Source organism: Triturus cristatus, chromosome 3_1 (genome assembly GCF_964204655.1).
Source record: "Triturus cristatus chromosome 3_1, aTriCri1.1, whole genome shotgun sequence".
Lineage (NCBI taxonomy): Eukaryota > Metazoa > Chordata > Amphibia > Caudata > Salamandridae > Triturus > Triturus cristatus.
The window spans coordinates 891,661,125-891,682,665 of record NC_140583.1 but is presented as its reverse complement, the minus strand read 5'-3'; the positions used below and the strand labels follow the sequence as shown (position 1 = coordinate 891,682,665).

The 21,541-nt window shown below is 42.7% G+C and overlaps 1 protein-coding gene across 1 annotated transcript in view; it reads left to right on the top strand.

Moving 5' to 3' along the window:
• The window catches only part of LOC146861242 (sodium channel protein type 2 subunit alpha-like), a 784,117-nt gene that overhangs the window by 372,376 nt on the left and 390,200 nt on the right, over positions 1–21,541 (top strand). The window contains exon 15 of the mRNA XM_085645402.1: positions 474–647. Coding sequence (XP_085501528.1) covers positions 474–647 — 174 coding nt within the window. The remainder of the gene's footprint in view (positions 1–473; positions 648–21,541) is intronic.

Sequence of the window (21,541 nt, the reverse complement as noted above, 5' to 3'; positions counted from 1 at the left end):
AGGTGATGAACTAGTCTACCAGTCATTGAAGTCACCTATCTTCAATCCTAATTATAAAAAAAATATCAACTAGCAGGTATTAATCTTAGTTACATTTAACCTGCTTTAAAATGTAAAATTAGTTTGCCGCCCTGAAACCATCAACTAGCAAGCACAGTCTCATAGTAACCATTTAAACACCTCGTGAAAGTTTAATTTATAAACTCAAGGGCTGAATGAAATTCCACAATGAACTATCTGTTAGTGCCTGCTGTCAAATTTCAGCAAATAGGCTGCGAAACTGTGATGTCACAGTAGCACGAGAAATATCATATTGCTTGGTGGCTGATCTCTCATCTGGCAAAGAGAATATTTCCAGTTGCTAGTGCAATCAAGTTACTCAGGAAATACATACAAATGACATAGATAATGTAAGTTCCTAACCAATATATATTTGCTATAGTGGTGAATTACCAAATTTCATTTTTCTCTAGATTTTCACTGGGATCTTCACTGCAGAAATGGTCTTCAAGATAATTGCACTGGATCCATATTATTATTTTCAAGAAGGCTGGAATATCTTTGATGGAATTATCGTCAGCCTTAGCCTCATGGAGCTGGGACTGGCCAATGTGGAAGGATTATCAGTTCTAAGGTCCTTCAGATTGGTAGGTATTGCACTAAAATAACAGAAATATTCTAGTAGGGTGCACTGCCTTGATGCTAAACTATGATCACAGACCCAATCTGCATAGACGGAGAATGCATGGAGTTTGCTAGATTTTGTGTGCATATTCATCTCATGCTTACTATGGCCCATTTCAGTGTATTACATTTTTTTATTAGTCTTGGTATAATAACTGCCAAAGTGCCCCATTTAACTACTTTTCACATTTAGTTTCAAAGTCTGAGCATCATCCCAGTGGTAGAATGACAATAAAGGTACACAGTAAAAGTAAAATCAATACATTAAATGAAAGCAGTTTCTGTAAGATTGAAAGTCTGAGATAAAAAAGTAAATGGCGTACAACAGACGTCAAGCAGTAAAATGTGTTTTGTTCAATTGCTGTAATTGTGAATTCCGACTCCATAAGGGGCACTACCAGAATCACTACCTCTTTGTCGTTCTGCATACAGCAGCAACCAGTTTATTTCTAACTTCCAGCTAACTTTCTGATAGTAAATAGGAAGATTTTGTGTGGTGTACTGACAGGATGGCTGACAGGAAGCAAACATTCTTATTCCCTGAGGACCCCTCAATATCCTGCAAGGATTCCGACCCCCACCCGCCGCACCATCAGTCAATTGTAATAGACTGATACAACAAGAATTCCTGCTGTCACTCCATAACAGGCGAGAGGAGGGCATGTCTAGGTTTAAGTATCTACAACTGCACAGTTGGGCCCAGAACTTTAAAAAACCTATAGGCATTGGAAATGCCCTGAAGGAACAAATAGTCTCAAGGCCGGTGGGAAAGAAAGAGGTCTCCTTCTTTTACTGGTCCATAGAGGAAGCTATCGATGGCGATTTTAAATTAGCAGAAGAACTGTGGGAAGCCTCTATACCAGATGAACAATGTGAAGACCTGTGGCAAACTTCCTTTAACATCTTGTTCGTAGCGGTAAAACCAGCCTGGCTCAGGTGGAATCACTATTTTACTACCCACGGGGCCTACTTATCTGCATTAAGACTGTTCAAAATATCAAAGGGCCCCCCAGTTAGCTGCAAGAAGTGTGATTTAGTAAATGCCTCAGATATTCATATGTTTAAAGAGTAGGGGCAACTATTGCTGATATTTTGGGATTCCCAGTCCAAATTTCTCTTGCCCTGATCATCTTTGGCATAGCCAGTGAGGTAACGGGCCCGTTAGGGGGTTCCTCTTTTATGCAATCTTGTTGGCTAGGAGAGAAATTTGTAAGAGATGGGTAGATGTCACACCCCCACACATTCGGAATGGCTGTCCTCTCTATATAAAATATCTAAGACTGATCTGGGTAGATTGCAGAACAGCAAGAAGAAAGCACTATGGGACTGTTTATTAAGCTGGTCTCAGCGCTAGTTTTTGAGGGAGTATTATTTAGGGGTTTGAGTTATGTTTTGCACGTTTAAAATAATTTTGGATCCTATAATTGGGCCTCTTTGAGAACTCTCTGTCTGTGTTGGGCCCTTCCCTCAGTTTCCACGCTTATAGGGCTAACATAAACAGTCTCCGGCTATACTTTAACGGAAGAGAGTTAGACCACCCCCTCCTAAAAAAGGGGCCAGTGACATTCTTTGGGATTGTTGGACCGGTAGGCTGGCGCTACCTCTTGGTTCATCTCGATGGCCTACGCCTCCTTAAAACCGAGTAACGGTAACGACATCCAATTTTTTGTCAACTGGGGTCGGAGGCGAATGAGGATTTAAAAAAACCACAAAAAAACCAAGGATTCCAGCTAGTGCAGGATTTGCGCCCGCAGAGACTTTCATGGCATACATGGATAATTGCGGATGGTGGCACTGCGTGGAATAAATGACATATTGCCAAGCCTGAACTGGGTGTTTGTCTTGCCTTGAAGAGGGGCCTGCCAATACTAGCCATGGTATGTTCAACAGATGCCACAACTGGGGTATAAGGGATGCACTGGCTGTCACTGTGCCTTGACAGCTGCAATACTGTTGAATCCGTAGGTGCAGGATGAAAAGAAAATAGCTGTAGCATGCGAGGCATGACAGGCACTCCTGAGCAGGATAACCAGTCAGTTTGGATGGGTGGGAGGGAGCACTAAACCTCTTTTGCTAGGATAAACCAAGATTTGAGGATAAAACCACTTCTCACGACTACTTCTCACGAGACACTGGGAAGGAGAGGCTAAAGATTTAGTGACAAATATTACAAATTTCACATGTAATTGCCCTAAACATTTAGTTCCTCTGAGTAGCTACCATGTGAAACAGGTAGTTGAGATATTTGAATCATTACAGGGCTTTTTAGACTATGGGCCTGATTTAGATCTTGACAGATGGGTTACTCAGTCACTCAGTCATAACGGTGATGGCTATCCCGTCCGCTGAAAAACAAGTTGCATAGGATATAATAGGATTTCATTTTGGCGGACGTAATATCTGTCACCAATGTGACGGAGTAACCCATCCACCAAGATCAAAATCAGTCCCTATGTCTGTGGTAACAGATCTAGAGCCTTCTCATTTGGTAACTCATGCATACCAAAAAGAGATACACAAGAAATACTTATTTATTAAAACATTATGATTCTGCAATAATCTATAGAAGGAAACAGAATAGTGTGATCAGCATTACAAGAAAAGGCAAAGAAGATAATTCAGCCATTGTGCTGTTACAGAGAATATATGCTTGCATATAGGTACTGTCATATTTTGTACTCCTACCTAGCACTACCTATCCTAGTGTGCCTAGGGTGGGTGAATCTACCAGAATCCCTCTCGGTGATCTAACTTCCCCGTTACCTGTGGGTGAGTGTCATTAGGGAGCCTGTCTTGGTGGAGAGCTGAGCTTCATCCCTCGCAGGAGGTAAACAGGAATCAGCTGAGCAATTCCGGCATGGGTCGGCCTCACAATGCCAGCAAAATGCTCCTCTAACTAAACAAAGAAGTTATGTGTTGTCATGCCAGTGTCCCAGTCAGGCTTCCATTATTGATTCTAGCATGACAAAGCTGTCACAGAGCGAACAATAATAAACAACAGCATTTTGTCGCAGTGAACTTTAGCTTTCATGTAGAATGTTCAAGACTCTGATAAGGTGCCTACAAAGATTTGTAAATGTAAGCATAGCTATTTCATGGAACGTTATCTGTACAAGCATGCAGGCAAAAGCGTGTCAAGTGTCAACGTTCAAGAAAAGATGGCAAGTTTAAAAGTGAGCGTGTAAAATTGTGGTGTTCCTGCCCAGGTCTAAATGTGACCACATGACACCCACTTCGTGGACGTAATATGTAATATGAAACCTAACCTTAAAGCATTGGATTCAAGCTAGCCTGGCTGATGAGGGGGAATATCCTGAAACCACTCCCAGGATGCTTGTTTCTGGTCCAGAGAGGACCTGGCTAGGCAGTTCGGGCTGGACTGTTTCCATGAGGAGCAGGGTCAAGACAGATTTGCAAATGGCTGAGTGTAAACTTGGGTGACATGGTGAGCAAAAGAACAATGGATATAACCCAGATCTCTTGACTGGGGGTGAATGTTTAATTTGTTTCGCATTCTGTTCATCATGTGTGTGAGTCTTTTGTCCCTATGGCAGACTGAGCTGAACCATCAATATGGATTATATAATCATACTGATCTAGAGACATGACTTCATTGGGCCGAGGATATTCATATTTATATTGGAGATATGCTTGAGTTTGCAATGTAGAGTCACATATGTATTCTACATCTGTTGCTGTGAGTGAATTGGCCCATTGTATCTCTCTTTGATGTAAAGCTTTTGTGTTTGGAACACAGGCCTTTGTAACAGGAGTCACAGCAATTATGTGTTTCCCCTGAACCAATGATCTTTCTTTCACTACACCAGTCTATACTGCAATCAGGATTTTTTCTGTCAGTGCAAAACGCATTCCTGCATTTGTATATAAATGTGATTTATATACGCAATGGGTACAGTGTCTCCTTCATTGAATGTGACGTAGATGTACCCTGATGTGCCCACAATTATACGGATCACCAGGTTGGTGGTGTTAACACATGTGTAAATATTTTGAAGCTAACTTGTCAGCATGTACTGAACGTAGAATTTGTGTGTGTTCAAGTGCCCAAAGTGAAATTGAAAAGTCTGAACAAATCAAGCTGTAGAATGGTTTTACCCATTCTGCATAATCTGGAATGTAAATTCTGCTAAAATGTAGTAAACCCAATATTGATTGGAGTTTCATCAAAGTGTTTGGTGGTTGTAAAAGCACACATTTCTCTAAGCAATGGGTTACAAGGCTTCTGCCTTCGCTTCACAGCTCATATCTGAAAAACAGGACACTGAGATAGGCAATTTTTTATTTCTTTAAATTAAATTTGTGGCCCATGTGAGAAAATCTCAATGCTATGCAATCTACTCTAGACAAGTAAGTGGATAGGCCATCATCCGTTAAGTATATGTCATCAACATAGCACAATACCTGGTAGTTAAAATCTTGTAAAAGGTCTGTTACCCAGGCTGAGAAAATATGGGGCTGTTCTTATAACCCAGGGCGTTGAATATGGTCAAGTACCTGCTTTCAGATGCTATATTTTGGTAGAAGAATCCATTTGATATGTCTTTTTTTTTTTTTTAATTCTTTTTATTAAAAAAACTTCATATACCATATATTACAGTACAGCACAGCATAGAATACATCCATTAGTGACTATACAGAAAAACAAGGATGCAAAACAGAAACCCTATCTATCAATTATAATAAAAATAACTTGTATGATAATTCATTAATCTTTCTTTCAAATAGCTTGTATGATAATTCATTAATCTTTCTCTGAAATAGGGTAATGTAAACAATATGACTAAATTTTTACTCCATTTGCTCTTTCCATATCCGTATTGGATCCCAGATTCTCAACCCCAGCTGCCTCCCCTTTCTGCCTTTACGCTCATAGATCCCTTTTTCTAAATTATAGGCTGCCAAAAGATTGGATAGCCATTGATTCCTTGTGGGAGGTGTTTTATCCAACCATGCTCTTGCTATGACAAGTCGAAATACTGCCATGGCTACAAAAATAAAATCTCGATTGATAGCATCCCTATCTAAAGTTATGCCCAGTAAAATCACAGTAGATGTAATTTTAATTTGGATCCCGAGATACATTCCCATGAATCCCTCCACCTCCTTAATCAGCGTAAAGAGTTGGGGGCAGGTAGCAAAAATGTGGACTAAATCTGCGTGTAATTGATTACAGCGTGGGCAATGAATCCCTAGAGTACCACCCCATTGTGCTATTCTAGCCGGTGTATAATACAAACAATATAGAGTTTTATAATGCTGTGATTGTAACGGTGCCGAACAAAGCACTATACGTCCCAAATCCAACGATTCCTGAAAACCGGCGTTCTCAATACCCAATTTCATAGCCCATTTATCGCTATATTTAGCAAGATCATCTGTTTTTCCAGCTACTAAACTTGCATAGAAACTGCGTATCTTGCAATCTTCCCCCTTCTCAATCTTATCTAGAATTTCATTATTATTAAACCCTATGGTCCCTCCTCGCATAGTATTTAAAAAACTTCTAACTTGCAGAAATTTGAAAAAGCTCCTGCTGTCTATTTGATGTTTAGTTACTAAGTCAGTAAACTGCACAATCCCATCTGGACCAATAATATCCCCTATCCTCCTGATCCCCTTATGTTCCCAAGTTGCAAAGACCGAATCTGCAAAAATCTCCCCTGGTAAGGATTTATTCTTAAACATTCGGGTGTACCTGTTATACCTGCCCAACCCAGATTTTTTCAGGAAGGTCATCCAGATATTAACAGCGGCGATAACTGTCTTAAACCTTGTTCTTTTGAAGTAGGAGAAATCCGTACAATTTAAAAAACTATTCTCAGCGTCCACCCCCAAAACTAATGCATACACCGCCGTGGACATTCTCGAAATTCTAGGATGTGCCCCTCCACCAATCAAACCCTGCATATATTGCAATGCTGTAGCCAAATAGTATAGTCTAAAATCAGGGGCCCCCCACCCCCTTTTTCCCTTGGAAGGTTATTAAATCCATACGCCCTCCTAGTCTTTCCATGTGCCCAAATAAATCTATTTAACATCGACTCTAACGCCTGAAACCATTTTGCCCCAAAAAATAATGGTAATGCTCTAAACAAATACATAAATTTGGGCAAAATTACCATTTTGATGACATTCGTGCAGCCCACTAAAGAGAGATGGAGGTTATTCATTCTGTCTAAATCTAATTTTACATTTGCCATTAGGGGGGTCATGTTCTGCTCAACCACTCTCTCAAGGTCTGCCGATGCTCTTATTCCCAAGTATACTGCCCAATTAACTACTCTGTTGTCATTACATAACACATGTGAGTTCCTTACAATCTGTGTTTTTGTCTTATTAAGTCTGTAGCCTGCCGCCTGACCAAAATGTTGTGCTTCCAATTCTATTGTACTAATAGCAAGAGTGGGGTTAGATGTAATAATTGCCACGTCGTCCGCATATGCCTGCGTCTTAATTTCCATATTATTAATTATTATTGGTGGTATGTTAACATTAGTTTCTAATCTACGCAAAAATGGATCCATATAAAGCACACACAAAAGGGGGGAAGACGGACACCCCTGTCTAGTCCCTCTTTCTATTTGCACTGCGGCTGGTTGTCCTTTATTAACCCTAATTCTAGATGATGGCTTATTATATAAAGTCTGAATAGCTCTGATGTATTTCTCGCCGAATCCATACCATCTCAAAACTGACCATAAGAATTCCCAGGAGACCCTATCGAATGCTTTTTCAGCGTCCAGTAACAATACCGCCATAGGATCTCCTGGGACCTCTACGGCATCAAAGAGTGTAAATATCTGTCTTATGTGTTGTGTCGTGCCCTTGCCAGGTATAAAACCATGTTGTATAGGACTAACCAGAGTCTCAATTACATCGGCCAATCTCTTCGCGAGTATTTTTTAATAGACTTTAACGTCTGCATTCATTAGGGTAATGGGCCTATATGAAGATGGTGCCAGTGGACTTTTACCTTTTTTCAAAATAACTACAATATCGGCCCCTCCCCATGAGTTAGGAATAGATTCCCCTCTTTGTGCCTGTAGCAGAGTACGGAAGAGCTCAACGTCTAATACCTCTTTAAAAACTTTATAGAATTCTACTGGGATCATATCTGGGCCCGTGGCTTTACCCGCAGCAAGGCTATCCAGTGCTACCTTCACTTCTTCCGACTTAATCAACGCATCTAACAGACCCCTGTCTTCCTCAGGAAGAATTGTTAGCCTGATATTGTTAAGATAGTCTGAAATATCCTCTGAATCTAGATCCTTGTCTAAGCTGTACAGGGTCTCATAAAACTGTCTAAACACTTCCCTTACTGCCACAGGTTCTGTGACCACATTACTCTGGACATCCATGATCTTCTTAATCTCTGCTGACAAAGCTTTTTGTCTGGAGCGAATAGCCAATATATGCCCCACTCTCTCGCTCAACTCATAGGCCTCCTCTCTCTTTGTTAAATATCTAGCAGCAGCCTTACTAGAAATACTCTCTACTGCCTTTGCTTTAAGACTAACTATCTTTAAGCCCAGTTGTTCCACAGGCTGTTTAAGCTGTACCGCTAAGTATAGGTCTTCCTCTGCTTTAGCTAGCTCTATAACTACTTCATTAAATCTTGCTTTTTCCCTTTTCTGTTTATATGACGAATAACTCAACGTTTCTCCTCGTATACCTGCTTTTCCATTCCAGAATCCGCAGTCCCCCTGTTTATTTCCCAAAAATTCCTAATCCAAGATTTCATATGTTTAATATATGCCTCCTCTATTAACAGGGCTCTTTCATATGTCCAAGAGGTACCCATTACCCGCCGCTGACCCATTTTGACAGTTAAAATCAAGGGGCTCTGGTCATATACAATCCGAGGGTGCTTTTCTATTTGAGATCTACTAACCAGGGAATTAGATATCAAAAAGTAGTCTAATCTGACCAAAACCCTATGTGGTGCTGAGAAAAATGTACTTCCGTCCTTGAGGGGATAAATAGTGGCCCAAATGTCTATCAATGAATTATTATTTGCCAAGTCCTTTAGTGCCCTGAATGTTTTTCTTTTCCTACCGGCATAACCCCTCCCTGCAGTTAAAGATACCCCAGCTGGACAATGGATATTAAAATCGCCACAGCAAATAATCGTTTCAGACCACAGAGCTAACTCCGCATCTAAAAACTGAAACATTTCTGGATCATCCTCAGTGGAGCCGTAGACTGAAACCAACGTGAACCTCTCCCCCTAAATATAATTTCCAATATCACCCATCTACCCCATTGATCTTCTCTCTTCCTGCTTACTACTATATCCCTATTTTTACCCAGCACCACAACCCCCCTAGTTTTAGACCCCTGTTTTGTATTAGCCAATAGAGAAAATCCCAGCTGCTCCAACAAAAACCTCCTACCACCCTCTATATGTGTTTCCTGGAGGCAGATTAAGTCCAAATTCATTGTTTTCAGTAGAGCCGATACTCGCAATCTTTTGTGAACATCGTTGAGGCCACAAATATTAATTGAGGCTATTTTGCATGTCATTAGAAAACCCCGTACATTGATCTTATATTGACCACTAATGAAATACTCAAAACCAACAAAAACCACCTTGTGCTGCGCTGAAAACGCCAAATATGCTGTATTTTCTGTGTGAACCCTCCCAGTCTAGCTAGATTCCTTTTTTTTTTTTTTATTTTATTTTTTTTAAAGACCTCCCCTCTCCTTGTAGCCCAACACATCTACCATATACTCTTTCACCTTTATTTCGGAGAAAGCATCTTCACCTGGCCTTTTGTAACTATCTTTAGTTTGGCAGGGTAGAGCAGATAAGCTTCTGACCCTAAGGCCTGTATTGGTGCTATCAGCTGTCTCAACCTCCACCTTCGCTCTACAGTTACATGACAGAAGTCAGGCCTAGCGAAAAAAAACACACCATTGAATGTACGTTTGGATTCTGGCTTTGCTTTCTCCAATATCTGTTGTCGCAGCAAGAAATTACCTACAAACAAAAGAATAGCTCTAGGTCTAGTGTCTTGTCGTGGATTCTGCTCTCTCCTAGCCACTAGAGGGAATCGATGAGCTCTCTGAATTTCGGTTTCCCAATGCCAGGCAGATAGCTCTGGGAATGCACCCTTTAGCAAGTTCACCACAAACATCCTGACATCTTGCCCTTCGATCCCTTCCTCCACCCTCAAAAGTCTTATAATATTGCGGCGCTGCCGATTTTCATAATCTTCCAACTTCCACTGCATATCCTCGGAAACTTTGCTTTGCTCTTGCTTAAAGCTGCGTATTTCACTCAAATCATCTTCCATTTGATATGTCTAATGTGGTTTGATATTTTTTATGCACTATATTGTTCATTAGTGCAGGTCTATTCACGTTTTGTACAGCGAATATGCGTATAGTAGTGTTCAAGTGTCTGTAATCTAACAATAAATTATATGAATGGTCTGGTTTCATCACTGGATATAAAGTTGTATTCATAGAGGAGTTGCAACTTTCTATTACATCTTGGTATTCAAGTTGTGTATTTCTCTAACTTGTTTTTTAGCCTAATGTTTAATGGGGTATTGTCTTTGTGGTTGTGGGGTGGACTACGCTGGTATCATGTGATGAAGAGATCCATTATCCCAACTCACATGGTTGCAGTATAATGCCGGAGCTTGCGCTATGGCCCACTCCTTGGCGCATAAAGGTTTAACCGCATCTGGAACGAGCTTGGAAAAGGCAGGTAAAATGACCTTTTACACTTTTGGGCAATCCATAACAAACTCTGGTGGCCAATCCTTTTCAGCCAAGATAATGTTATAGCTGGATGACAAGTTCTCCCAAAAGAGAACATTTATGGTACGTGGTATATCCCCCTCCATCTGTAGTTGCATTTGATATGATTGACTAGATGTTGTCACTCATTGCTACTGCCCCCAGACACTCCATAAGATTCAGCCGAACTATCATGACTTCTGCCAAACTGTCCAGCATGGTCAGAGCCCACTCCTTGTTCAGAAGCAGTGTCCTCAATATCCATGGCATGCTTGACTTTAAGGCCAACTACCTTCTTAGTTTTAATTGGAGGCTTGGACTGTTTAGGTTTGTCTTCCTTTTTTATTATGAAGTCAGAAGAGCATTGTGAGTCCTTCTTCAGTTTCACATATGCTTTTCGAATGCCTGGAACGTGTATCAATATTTTGTTACCTTTCAGGCGTTTTAATAGTATCATGATTGCTCAGATTATAGCGTTTTTCAGTGGACTCCTGTTGAGTAGACCCACCCTGTGTTTTAGTCTTTTCTTTATTGTCCTTATTATCCCACTTCTTTTTAGAAGACTCTGGTGCCTGCTTTGAGTTATTCTTTTCAGGATTACCCTTAATCTGTGGTTTACTCGGTCTGGCTCTCAATTTATTTCTACCTATTGGTGCATAGGTTTCCTCAATAATTTTAAGTAATTTGCACTCCTGGTCTCCCAGAGTAACCTGTGTGAGTCGCTGGTGTATAGCCAATGCTGCTATTTCCCCTTTTATTTTGCTTAGTGTTATTGCGGATACTGAGGCCAAGGTGTCCATCAGTTTCATCCCCAAATCCAGGGCAGTGGCTGCCCTGTACTCATTTTGGATCTGTTTAATCACCTCTGCCATCCCCATTGGCAAGCATATTGTGAGAATTCTATGTTTTTCTTGGGGTCCCGTATGGGGAAAAACTGCTTCAAGTTGATTTTGTTTTTGTGCAATCCAGAACAAAATCACCTCCTCTCTGATTGGAATCTTACCCATGACTGCATTGATGGTCACTGGACTAATTTCAAGAGAACCCAATTGTGGTTGTGCAGCTTGAGCTGCCCTTGTGGGATTTACTGTCATTGTTTGCATCAGATATTGTGTCAAACATCTACATATTCTGATCAGACTTGTGTACAGTTTACATAGTTCTGGTGCTGTCAGATTTGCTATGTCTGGTTATGGTGTATAATCGGCTAAGACTGGCCATGTTGCTCCCTCTTTGCTGAGGGGACCAAGTCTCGGGTAATATGTGGCGGGCGCCTTCAAACCAATTTTGGTGTTTTTGAAATGTTAAAAGTACTTTCAGTGCTTCATAGGCTGTGCATTTGTCAGGAGCTGCAGCTAGAGTTTAAAAAAGACACACAATTGATGGACAGAATGCAGAACAAATCAAAACATTCACCCCCAGTCAAGAGATCTGGGTTAAGTCCATCATTCTTTTGCTCACCATGCCACTCCAGTTTAGACCTGGCCATATGCAAATCAGTCTTGACCCTGTGCCTCATGGGAACAATCCAGCCCGAACTGCCAAGCCAGGTCCTTCCTGGACCTGAAACAAGCATCCTAGGACCGGTTTTGGGGTTTCACTCCTCTTCAGCCAGGATAGCTTGAAACCTTGTAACCGGTCCTTGGATGCTTGTTTCCAGTCCAGGGAGGACCTGGCCTGGCTGGTCCCACTGGGCGCAGGGTCAATTCTAATTTGCATATGGCTGGGTCCAAACTGGAATGGCATGGTTAGCAAAAAAAATATGGATTTAGGCCCAGATATCTGGACTGGGGTGAATGTATGACATTGTTCTGCATTCTGTCCATCAATAGTTCTTTTTGCATTTGTCACCCCGAGTGGGACAGGTATGCTCAGACGTGGGTCCCGTGCTCTCCATGCCACTGGAGTCAAGCTATCCTGGCTGAAGAGGGGTGAAACCCTGAAACCGGTCCTTGGATGCTTGTTTCCAGTCCAGGGAGGACCTGGCCTGGCAGTTCGGGCTGGACTTTTCCCATTGGGCGAAGGGTCAAGACTGATTTGCATATGGCTGGGTCCAAACAGGAACGGCATGGTGAGCAAAAAAACTATGGATTTAGGCCCAGATCTCAGTACTGGGGTGAATGTATGACATTGTTCTGCATTCTGTCCATCAATAGTTCTTGTTGCATTTGTCACCCCTAGTGGGATGGGTATGCCAAGACGTGGGTCCCGTGCGCTCCATGCCACTGGAGTCAAGCTATCCTGGCTGAAGAGGGGTGAAACCCCGAAACCGGTCCTTGAATGCTTGTTTCCAGTCCAGGGAGGACCTGGCCTGGCAGTTCGGGCTGGACTGTTCCCATTGGGCGCAGGGTAAAGACTGATTTGCATATGGCTGGGTCCAAACTGGAATGGCATGGTGAGCAAACAAAAGATGGATTTAGGCCCAGATCTCTGTACTGGGGTGAATATATGACATTGTTCTGCATTTTGTCCATCTATAGTTCTTTTTGCATTTGTCACCCCGAGTGGGACGGGTATGCTCTGACGTGAATCCCGTGCTCTCCATGCCACTGGAATCAAGCTATCCTGGCTGAAAAGGGGTGAAACCCCGAAACCGGTCGTAGGATGCTTGTTTGCAGTCCAGGGAGGACCTGCCCTGGCAGTTGGGGCTGGACTGTTCCCATTGGGCGCAGGGTCGAGACTGATTTGCATATGGCTGGTTCCAAACTGGAATGGCATGGTGAGCAAAACAACGATGGATTTAGGCCCAGATCTCTGTACTGGGGTGAATGTATGACATTGTTCTGCATTCTGTCCATCAATAGTTCTTTTTGCAGCTAGAGTTTAAGCATTAGAAAGTCTTGATTGTGCATTTGCTGCTGGGAATGTAGCCCATGAATAGAATACCTCTGTCCTGTATGCTTCGCGGGCCTCAACCACAAAGGTCACATCTCCTCTTGCAAGGGGGAGCCCATGTTTTTGTAACATCTCAGTGAAATATGGAACCCACCGCCCCCCAGCTATATTGTTGATCTACATAATACCTGTCGATCATCTACAACTGTTGCATAATAGTTCACAAAGTTCAATGTATTACCGTTTACCTTAGCTGTAACCCATATCCATCTACCATACGAGTATCTCTGAATTTGAACAATTTCCCAATCTATCCCTTGTCCAAAGTAAATGGCAACCCCCCTTATTGCCGCCTGAGCCAATGCAAAATAAACTTCAGAAAAGAGCTTGGGGATATAGAGCTTCGGTGTATTTGTCTTGAGATGAGTTTCCTGAAGAAACAAAATTGTGGTGAGACTGAAGCTAGCCATCTTATTAACCCACCATATTTTTGCTTATTGGAAATACCATTTAAATTAATTGTAATTATACAAACTTTATGACCCATCCCTACTAATGTTGCTTAAATCTAAGGTGCTGTCAATAATACATTCCCTTACAGTGTATTCCCATCTATAACTCTGCTCATTTTCTTTTTTAACTATACCACCCTTCCTCAGTGCCCACACCCCCCTTCCCCTCCCAGTGCTCAAGCCACCCCCCCTCAGAGAAAGTGGAATTGCCCACCATACCCCTCTCCTCTCCTCTCAGGTGGTAGCTATTTCAAAGAACAGTATCCGTACAAGCATGCAAGGAAAAGTGTGTTGAGTGCCAACGTTCAAGAAAGGATGTCAAGTTTAAATGTGAGCATGTAAAATGGTTGTGCTCCTGCCTGGGCCTAAACATGACCACATGACACTTTGTGTTCCAGAGGTGTGGCCATATGAGCTTACTGCAGTGTTCCTTATGGGCATCAGCAATGGTGCACAATGTGAAGGCCCGTTACTTGATGGTGTACGTGAGATGTTAGATAGAGATATTGTTACTAAATGTGTAAGTGAATAATGGTATAGATTGGACTTTCTCCCAAAGTTGGTAGAGGTGGTGACGCCCTGGCTGAGTACTACCAAGCTGTGTTGAGGGAACATCAGTGGTGTAATGTCAAGGATTATGGATAGACACCCTCCAAAGACATACACAACACAATTGGGTGATTTGACCAGTACATTCAGGGCCTGGTCAACAGTTTGGGGAATGAGTACAGTACTACCATATTTTGTTACTGTCCTAGATATCTTGTGAAAATCACAAAAAAGTTTAAATAAAATAGAAGGAAGTTTTGATATTTCCAACCATTGGACAAAAACATAATGCTGCCCACAGCAAGCAAACATAGCTGTACTGTTCATTGTGATTAAAGTTATTATAATTATGATAATCATTATTATTATTACAACTGCTATTACTACTACTATTATTACTACTATTATCGCTATTTTTGTTGCATGTTTTTTATTCTGTCACACTATTGATGAGCAGCAATAGGGAGCATTAACTGACTTTAAAAAGGATTACCTTATAAGTACAAGAATTATGAACATAGTGTTTCTGTTTTTATTTCCTCTCAATACACTTAGAAGTACGATGTAACTCGACAGTGAGTGACACATTGTCAGAGATAAATGTAACTAAGCTAAACATTTGTTTTGCCTTGTCAACTGCATATGCAAATTCAATTCATTATTTTGTTCATAGCACAGATGTTGTTTTCTATGTGAAAGAATAGTGTTCCTTGAGAGCGACAGAACAAAAAGATCTGAAAACGGCCTATGTGGAATAATTAATTCTGGAGCGATTCTTTGAAAGATAATGTACATTTTGGAATCTCATGGAAGAATGGGAAATCTATATATATATATCATTGCAGAGTTTTTTGGTCCGGCCTTTGAGACACCTTGAGCTGTCCCGCCAGAATCATATTTTTGTAAAACAATTTTAAATTTATGTATGTAGATATATATATATATTCAGAGGAGAAGCGGTTATGGTTATATAAAAAAACAAAGGTTGCTGGGACGTTGTAGTCAGGTTCAGATTTTACACGCAAAAAAACACATTAATTTAGCTGTTATGGTTAGAGTTATTTCAAGTAACTGTTACTCATGCCCTAAGGTAACTATAACTTGTGCAGTTTTCTCCTCAATCATTTTACTGCAAATGTTACAGTGATATTATCAATGATTTCATAGTAGATGTCATGAGTGATGTAATATCTGGAGTAATCAGCAGTACATGGTGATGGCAGGAGTTATACCTTACAGCACGAGTTATAGTTACTTGAAATAACTCTAACTATAACAGCCACATTTTTATGGTTTTATGCGTGTAATAATCTCCCTGTAACCTTTGTTTTTTTAGTGCATTTCTAATTTTTTTAAATGCTATTTCCTAAATATAACGTCTCTGTAACCTTTGGTTTTTTCAGCCAATTTCAATTTTTTTAATGTTAAGTCAAATGCCCATCGCTATGCACTGTGGCGGGGGGTGGAGTTGGATGCAGTGCCTGGCATTGTGCTGACCCCACCCAAGATGCTGCTCCTGCCTCCCCCTCCTTGCCATCTGTTGTCCAAGTCCATGATCCTGCCCCTTCATTACAGCCCTGTGTGGCAGTTGTTCTTTCACTGCCCTTTCTTCCTGCCATGAACAAATATTTGGCTTCCCATTCACCTCCTCCCTACCATCTGTTGTCTGAGTTCATGCACCAGCCACCTCCCTCCTGCTCTGCATGGTCTGGTCTACTGCCACTGCCCCCCATTAGCTGGATGTCCCTCCTCACTTTTTCTGCCCCCCTTCTATGCCCCATCATTGCCCTCCTGCTTAAGCTCATTGCTTAACTTGTTGCCCTTACTCTCCTTCTCCTGCCCTCCAATGTTGGTGTTTGCCCCTGCTCCATCCTTTTTGCTCACCATGTTCCATGGACCTGCCACTGCCCCTCCTATTTACTCTGAGTGCTATGTTGAGCTGCCTCTTCTGCCTGCCGAGCATGGTCAGATGACTGCCGCCTGTCCCTGCCACATCCACCCTGCTAGTCCGAGCTCCATGCCTCTATCCCCTCCCTCTGTCCATGGTTCATTTTGCTGCCACCTCCTTATGCCCTCCATGCTTTGTTGTGCTGCAACTGTTCCTCCTGCTTACCCTACATGGTCTGTTGTGAAGTCCCTTCTCCTGCCCTCTCTTGACTTGCCCAACCCCAATCCATCCCTTCTGTGGTCCATGGTCCTTTGTGCATGCCCCTGCCCCCTCCCTCTTGCCCACCATGGCCATGCATGCCCTTCTGCGCTGCCACAGCCCCACCCACCTGCCCCATATGGTCAGCTTGCTGGCCATGATCCCCTCCCCCACCAACCTTCTCTCTGTTGTATGTGTGTATGCCATTATAGTCTACAGTTACCCTCCATGGTATGTTGTGCTTCCAGTGCCCATCCTGCCTGCCCTCCATGGTCAGCTTGCTGCTCCATCCCTGCCCTCCATTTTCAATGTGCAGACTCCTATCCACTCCCTCGTGCCTTGTCTGGTCCGTTGTCGTACCCCCTGCCCCCTCATTCCTACCCTTCATGGTCTGGTATGCTGCAGCTGTCCCTCCTGTATGTCTGGTATGGTCATCTTGCTGGCCTTGTCTCTTTCACCTCTGCTCCCTGTTGTCCATGTGCATGGCCCTGTCTCCTCCCTATTGCCTGCCATGGTCTGTTGTGCTAAGTGCTGCACTGCTTGTACTCTGTGGGGTATTGTGCTGCTGCAACCCCTGACGCCTGCCCTATAAGATCAGTTTGGTGCCCCTCCCATCTCTCTCCTACCCTCTGTTATCCAAGTTGATATCCCTACCCCATTCCTCCCGCCCTCAGTGATCCAGTGAACCATACTTGCCAACATTTCTAACTCTGTAAGAGGGAGATTTGGGGAAGAAAACCTGGGGAATTGTTTTTCCCCATTGACTTATCATAAAAAAGAGGAGATTTTAGGCAAGAAACATAAAAAAAATCCCTTTCTTGCTTAAAACATTGGGAGTCTCCTGTCTGAATCGGGTCTGTTGCAAAAAGAACAAACGATGGATGGAATGCTAAACAAATCAAACATTCACACCCAGTCACAGATCTGCTTACCATGCCACCCCGGTTTGGAACTAGTCATATGCAAATCACTCTTTTCCCTGCACCCTATGAGAGCAGTCCAGCCAAAACTGCCAGACCAGGTTCTCCCTGGACCAGAAACAAACATCCTGGGAGTGGTTTTGGGGTATTACCCCTCATCAGCCAGGCTAGCTTCAATCCAGTGGCACAGTGAACTTGAACCCACTTCTGAACATACCCTTCCCACGTAGAGCGACAAAAGCAAAAAGAACAAACAATGGACAGAATGCTAAACAAATCAAACATTCACTGCCAGGCACAGATCTGGGTTTAATCCATCATTTTTTGGTTCACCACGCCACCACAGTTTGGACCCAGCCATATGCAATTCAGTCGGTTTAAAAAAATATATATAAATATTTATCAGTGCTCAACCAACAGTACATTGAAATTATATCGTTATAGTATATCATAGCTCCATAAGTCAGAGTGTTCAATGGTTACATCAACAATCAAAATCTAACCTAGCAGAGTTGAACACCGTTCTCCTTCCTATACCTTGTTGTCCCTATCTACAAGCCTCGGTGATCCTGCCAATCCCCCCATATCGTCTCACATTTATGTGGGCATCCTCTACTCATATAAATTGTATGTTCAGCTCACCAGCACCATTCCAGAAATCAGCCACCCTCGGGAGAGAAGCTGCCCCCCATTCCTGTTCTATATTGTGCTTGGCCACTATCACTGCCAACGCCAAGCATATTTTTGATATCGCTGCCAGGTTTCAACCGCAGGGATAAGAGGCAGATACCATTTAGACTCTAAGGGAACTTCCAGCCCGAACACCTCAGCCATGATCCTCCCTATTTCTGACCAATATCCATAACTCAACGAACACTCCCACAGCAGGTGGCAAAAGGTCCCCTCTTGTCGACATCCCCTTTGGCACATTGTATTTCTTGACCTGGCACCGCTAGCCCTCCGTGGTAGACTTCTCTCTGCAACTTTTGTAAGGCTATTTGGGAGGTACCGCCATTCCACAATAGTAGTTGTAGTTCCACATTTACCTTTTTGAGAAAAACTGGCAGAATTGTAAAGGGCATGTTTTGCAAAATATATAGAAGGCTTGGGAAAATCATCATTTTAAATATGGCTGCTCAGCCCATCAGTGAGAGCGGAAGCTTCCAGCAATGCTGGGCATGCCTACATAATTGGTCCAACTGGACTGACCTGTTCTTTGCATAAAAGTTCTGCACCTTTGTAGCCACATACACCCCAATTTATTTAAACCCAGTCGTCTCAATTGGGACCCTCCATCTAGATGTACATTTTGGTATTCCCCCCCACCAGCGTGAACAATAGGCACTTGTCCCAATTTATACGATAGCCTGAGTAGTTCCCAAAGATGTGGAAAATCTGTAAAATCGTATCAATGGAATGCATGGGTCTTGTGACATATAATGGGACATCGTCCTAATATGAGATTTGTTTATCCCAATCACCGGCCACTGAAATGCTCCAGATAATGGGATGTTGATGCACCCAGGCCTCTAATGGCTCAAGGGCCAAAGCAAAGAGCATTGGGGACAGGGGGCAGCTCTGTCTCGTACCCTTTAGGAGGTCAAACACCCTGGACACCAAGTTATTAACTCGTATTCTTGTCAGTGGATGAGCATGTGAGATGGACTAAGCCACGCCCTATTTACAACACTAAGTTAGCATAACCGAGATCATAGTTAACAAGCAATCTTGTCGCTTCTGCTGCGCTGCACACGACACTGTTGTTATGTGTTATTCATTTTGTAAAATGCTGACTCGACTTTGCCTTACAGAATAACAAACGGTTGTTATACATTCTTAACCGTGAAATGTGCCCTTGGTCTGTACATCATGCAAAGAACGCGTCTGGGTCACTAGAAGGTACAGAGTGTTGTGTTTAGATTGATCGTAGACACTTGTTAGACATATCATGCATACAGCTGCCAATGTTTGAAGGACAAGCGTCTTTAATATTGCAGAACAGTTTGGTTTTACATTCATTCGAACAAGAAGAGCTGATGCATGCTGTGAGAGCTGATCCTTTGATGTGGTTCTACTAAGCTGATCTATACGGTATGGGGTCCCCCCCCTGTTAGCCTAAGAGACCTTCTAATAGTATAATAATAATAATGTATTAGATTATAGTGAAAGGAGTGTGGCCGTATACCACTGTCATTAATAGTATGATTGCTCCTTTCATTCTATATGGTATTATAATAATGCTAATGATTCTGATCTGTATTGTTAGTCTGCTAGTGTTAGCCAAAGTACTGCATCTTAGGACGCGAGGTTTATAAAATAAACTCTTTAAACTTTACCGTGTCTGTATTATTATGTTGTGGACTAACAAATAAGTACGAACAGGTATTTCGGATTCCCACCACTCCTGAGAAATATCTAAGTCGCTTGTTCTGGTTTGTCTATACATTGGGACCACCTAGCTAGATCTAGGTTAACGAATGGGACACTAAGCTAGTCGGATAAGGGGTTCTGGGTTCTGAGGGTAGTTTTCTGGTACACCACAATTCTCTGAGGTCCTGGTCTCCTGCGCATAGTTCTGTGCAAAAGCAGAATCCCTGCAACAAGCATATAGGAGCCTGACACACCCAAAGAACATCGGCCCAAAACCAAGACGTGTCAGAACAGCAAAAATATAACTCCATTCCACGATATCGAACACCTTTTGAGAAGATCCGCTTGTTCTGTAAAAGCGGATTCCGTCACTGGCATGATCCCATATAACCTCCCTAGATTCAATCGTGTTCCCCTATGCGGCTTAAATCCGGATTGATCCGGATGAATCAGGGATGTAATCACTGTTTGTAATTGAAGCGATAATGCCTTGGCCTATACTTTAGCCTTGTAGTTAAGCAATGAGATGGGTCTGTATGACCCACAGTTTGTTGGTGGCTTGCCCTTTTTAGGGATCACCACTATCACTGCTGTTCTTTAGTCCTCTGGTAAGGTGCCATCTTTCGTGGCCCCTTGAAACATACTTAATAGCTTTTCCACTGTTTTATCCAACATGCATTTGATTAATTCCACCAGTAGGCTATTTGGCCCCACTGCCTTTCCAGATTGTAGGGTGCACGCCACTGTAATAATTTCCTCTACTTTCAGGTCTCCCACTAACATTTCTCTGTCCTCCTCTGTCAGCTGTCCCCTTCTATCCAGCCATGCCAGCAGTTTACTAGCTTTATCTCCCACATTGTATAAATGATGCTAGGTGGCCAAAGCCTGAGCCCTGGCGCTATCCTCCATCAACACCCTTAATTTGTGTTGTCGCATTGGTAACTGATGTCCCAGTGAGGGTGAAGCTGTTTCCCCCGTGCCATGCAAGATTCCAGGCAAGCGATCTCACTCTCCAGTGTTATATCGTTCAATTTTTTCTCTTTCTTATTGCTCCTATTTGTGCTTGGGCATTGCCTCTAATCACTGTTTTGTATGCCTCCCACAACATTACAGGCAAACTCCTCATTCCCAGGTTTCCCTCATACTTGATTTAAAGATTTAAATTCCTTATCTTTAAGGAACAATGGGTCGATCCTAGGGGATAAAATGTGGTCCCTCGCCGGACCTTCAAGCACCACTTCAACCGGTGAGTGGTCTGACACTCCCTGCGCCATGTGTAAGGCTTTCTTAAAGTCGCCCCATGGCTAGTCTGTGTGATCAAATAGTGCAAACGGGCCAGGCTCCCATGAGCCGCCAGTGTGTGTGAATTGCCTGAACTCAGGATGCTGAAGATGTCATATGTCACCCAGTCCCATAGCTAATAGAAAATCTTGCATCAGGCCTGGGCTCCTCCCAGAAGCCCCCCCTCCCAAATGTCTAATTCTATGTTGATCACATCGTTCATATCTCCTCCCAAAATCAGCCTCCTATCTGGTAGCTCTAGGAGCAGGGGACCAACAGGTCTAACGTAGACTTAAACTTGGGAGGAAGTTACACTGAGCAGAGGTTAAGGATCTTTCCCTCCCAATGGCCACTTACCGCTACATACCTGCCTAGGGAATCACTGCATGTTCTTGTGGGAATAAAAGGTAGCAGCAGCCTCCTACATAGTTCCCCAAATCCCCCTGGAACCTACGGTGTATTCTACATGTGCCGCT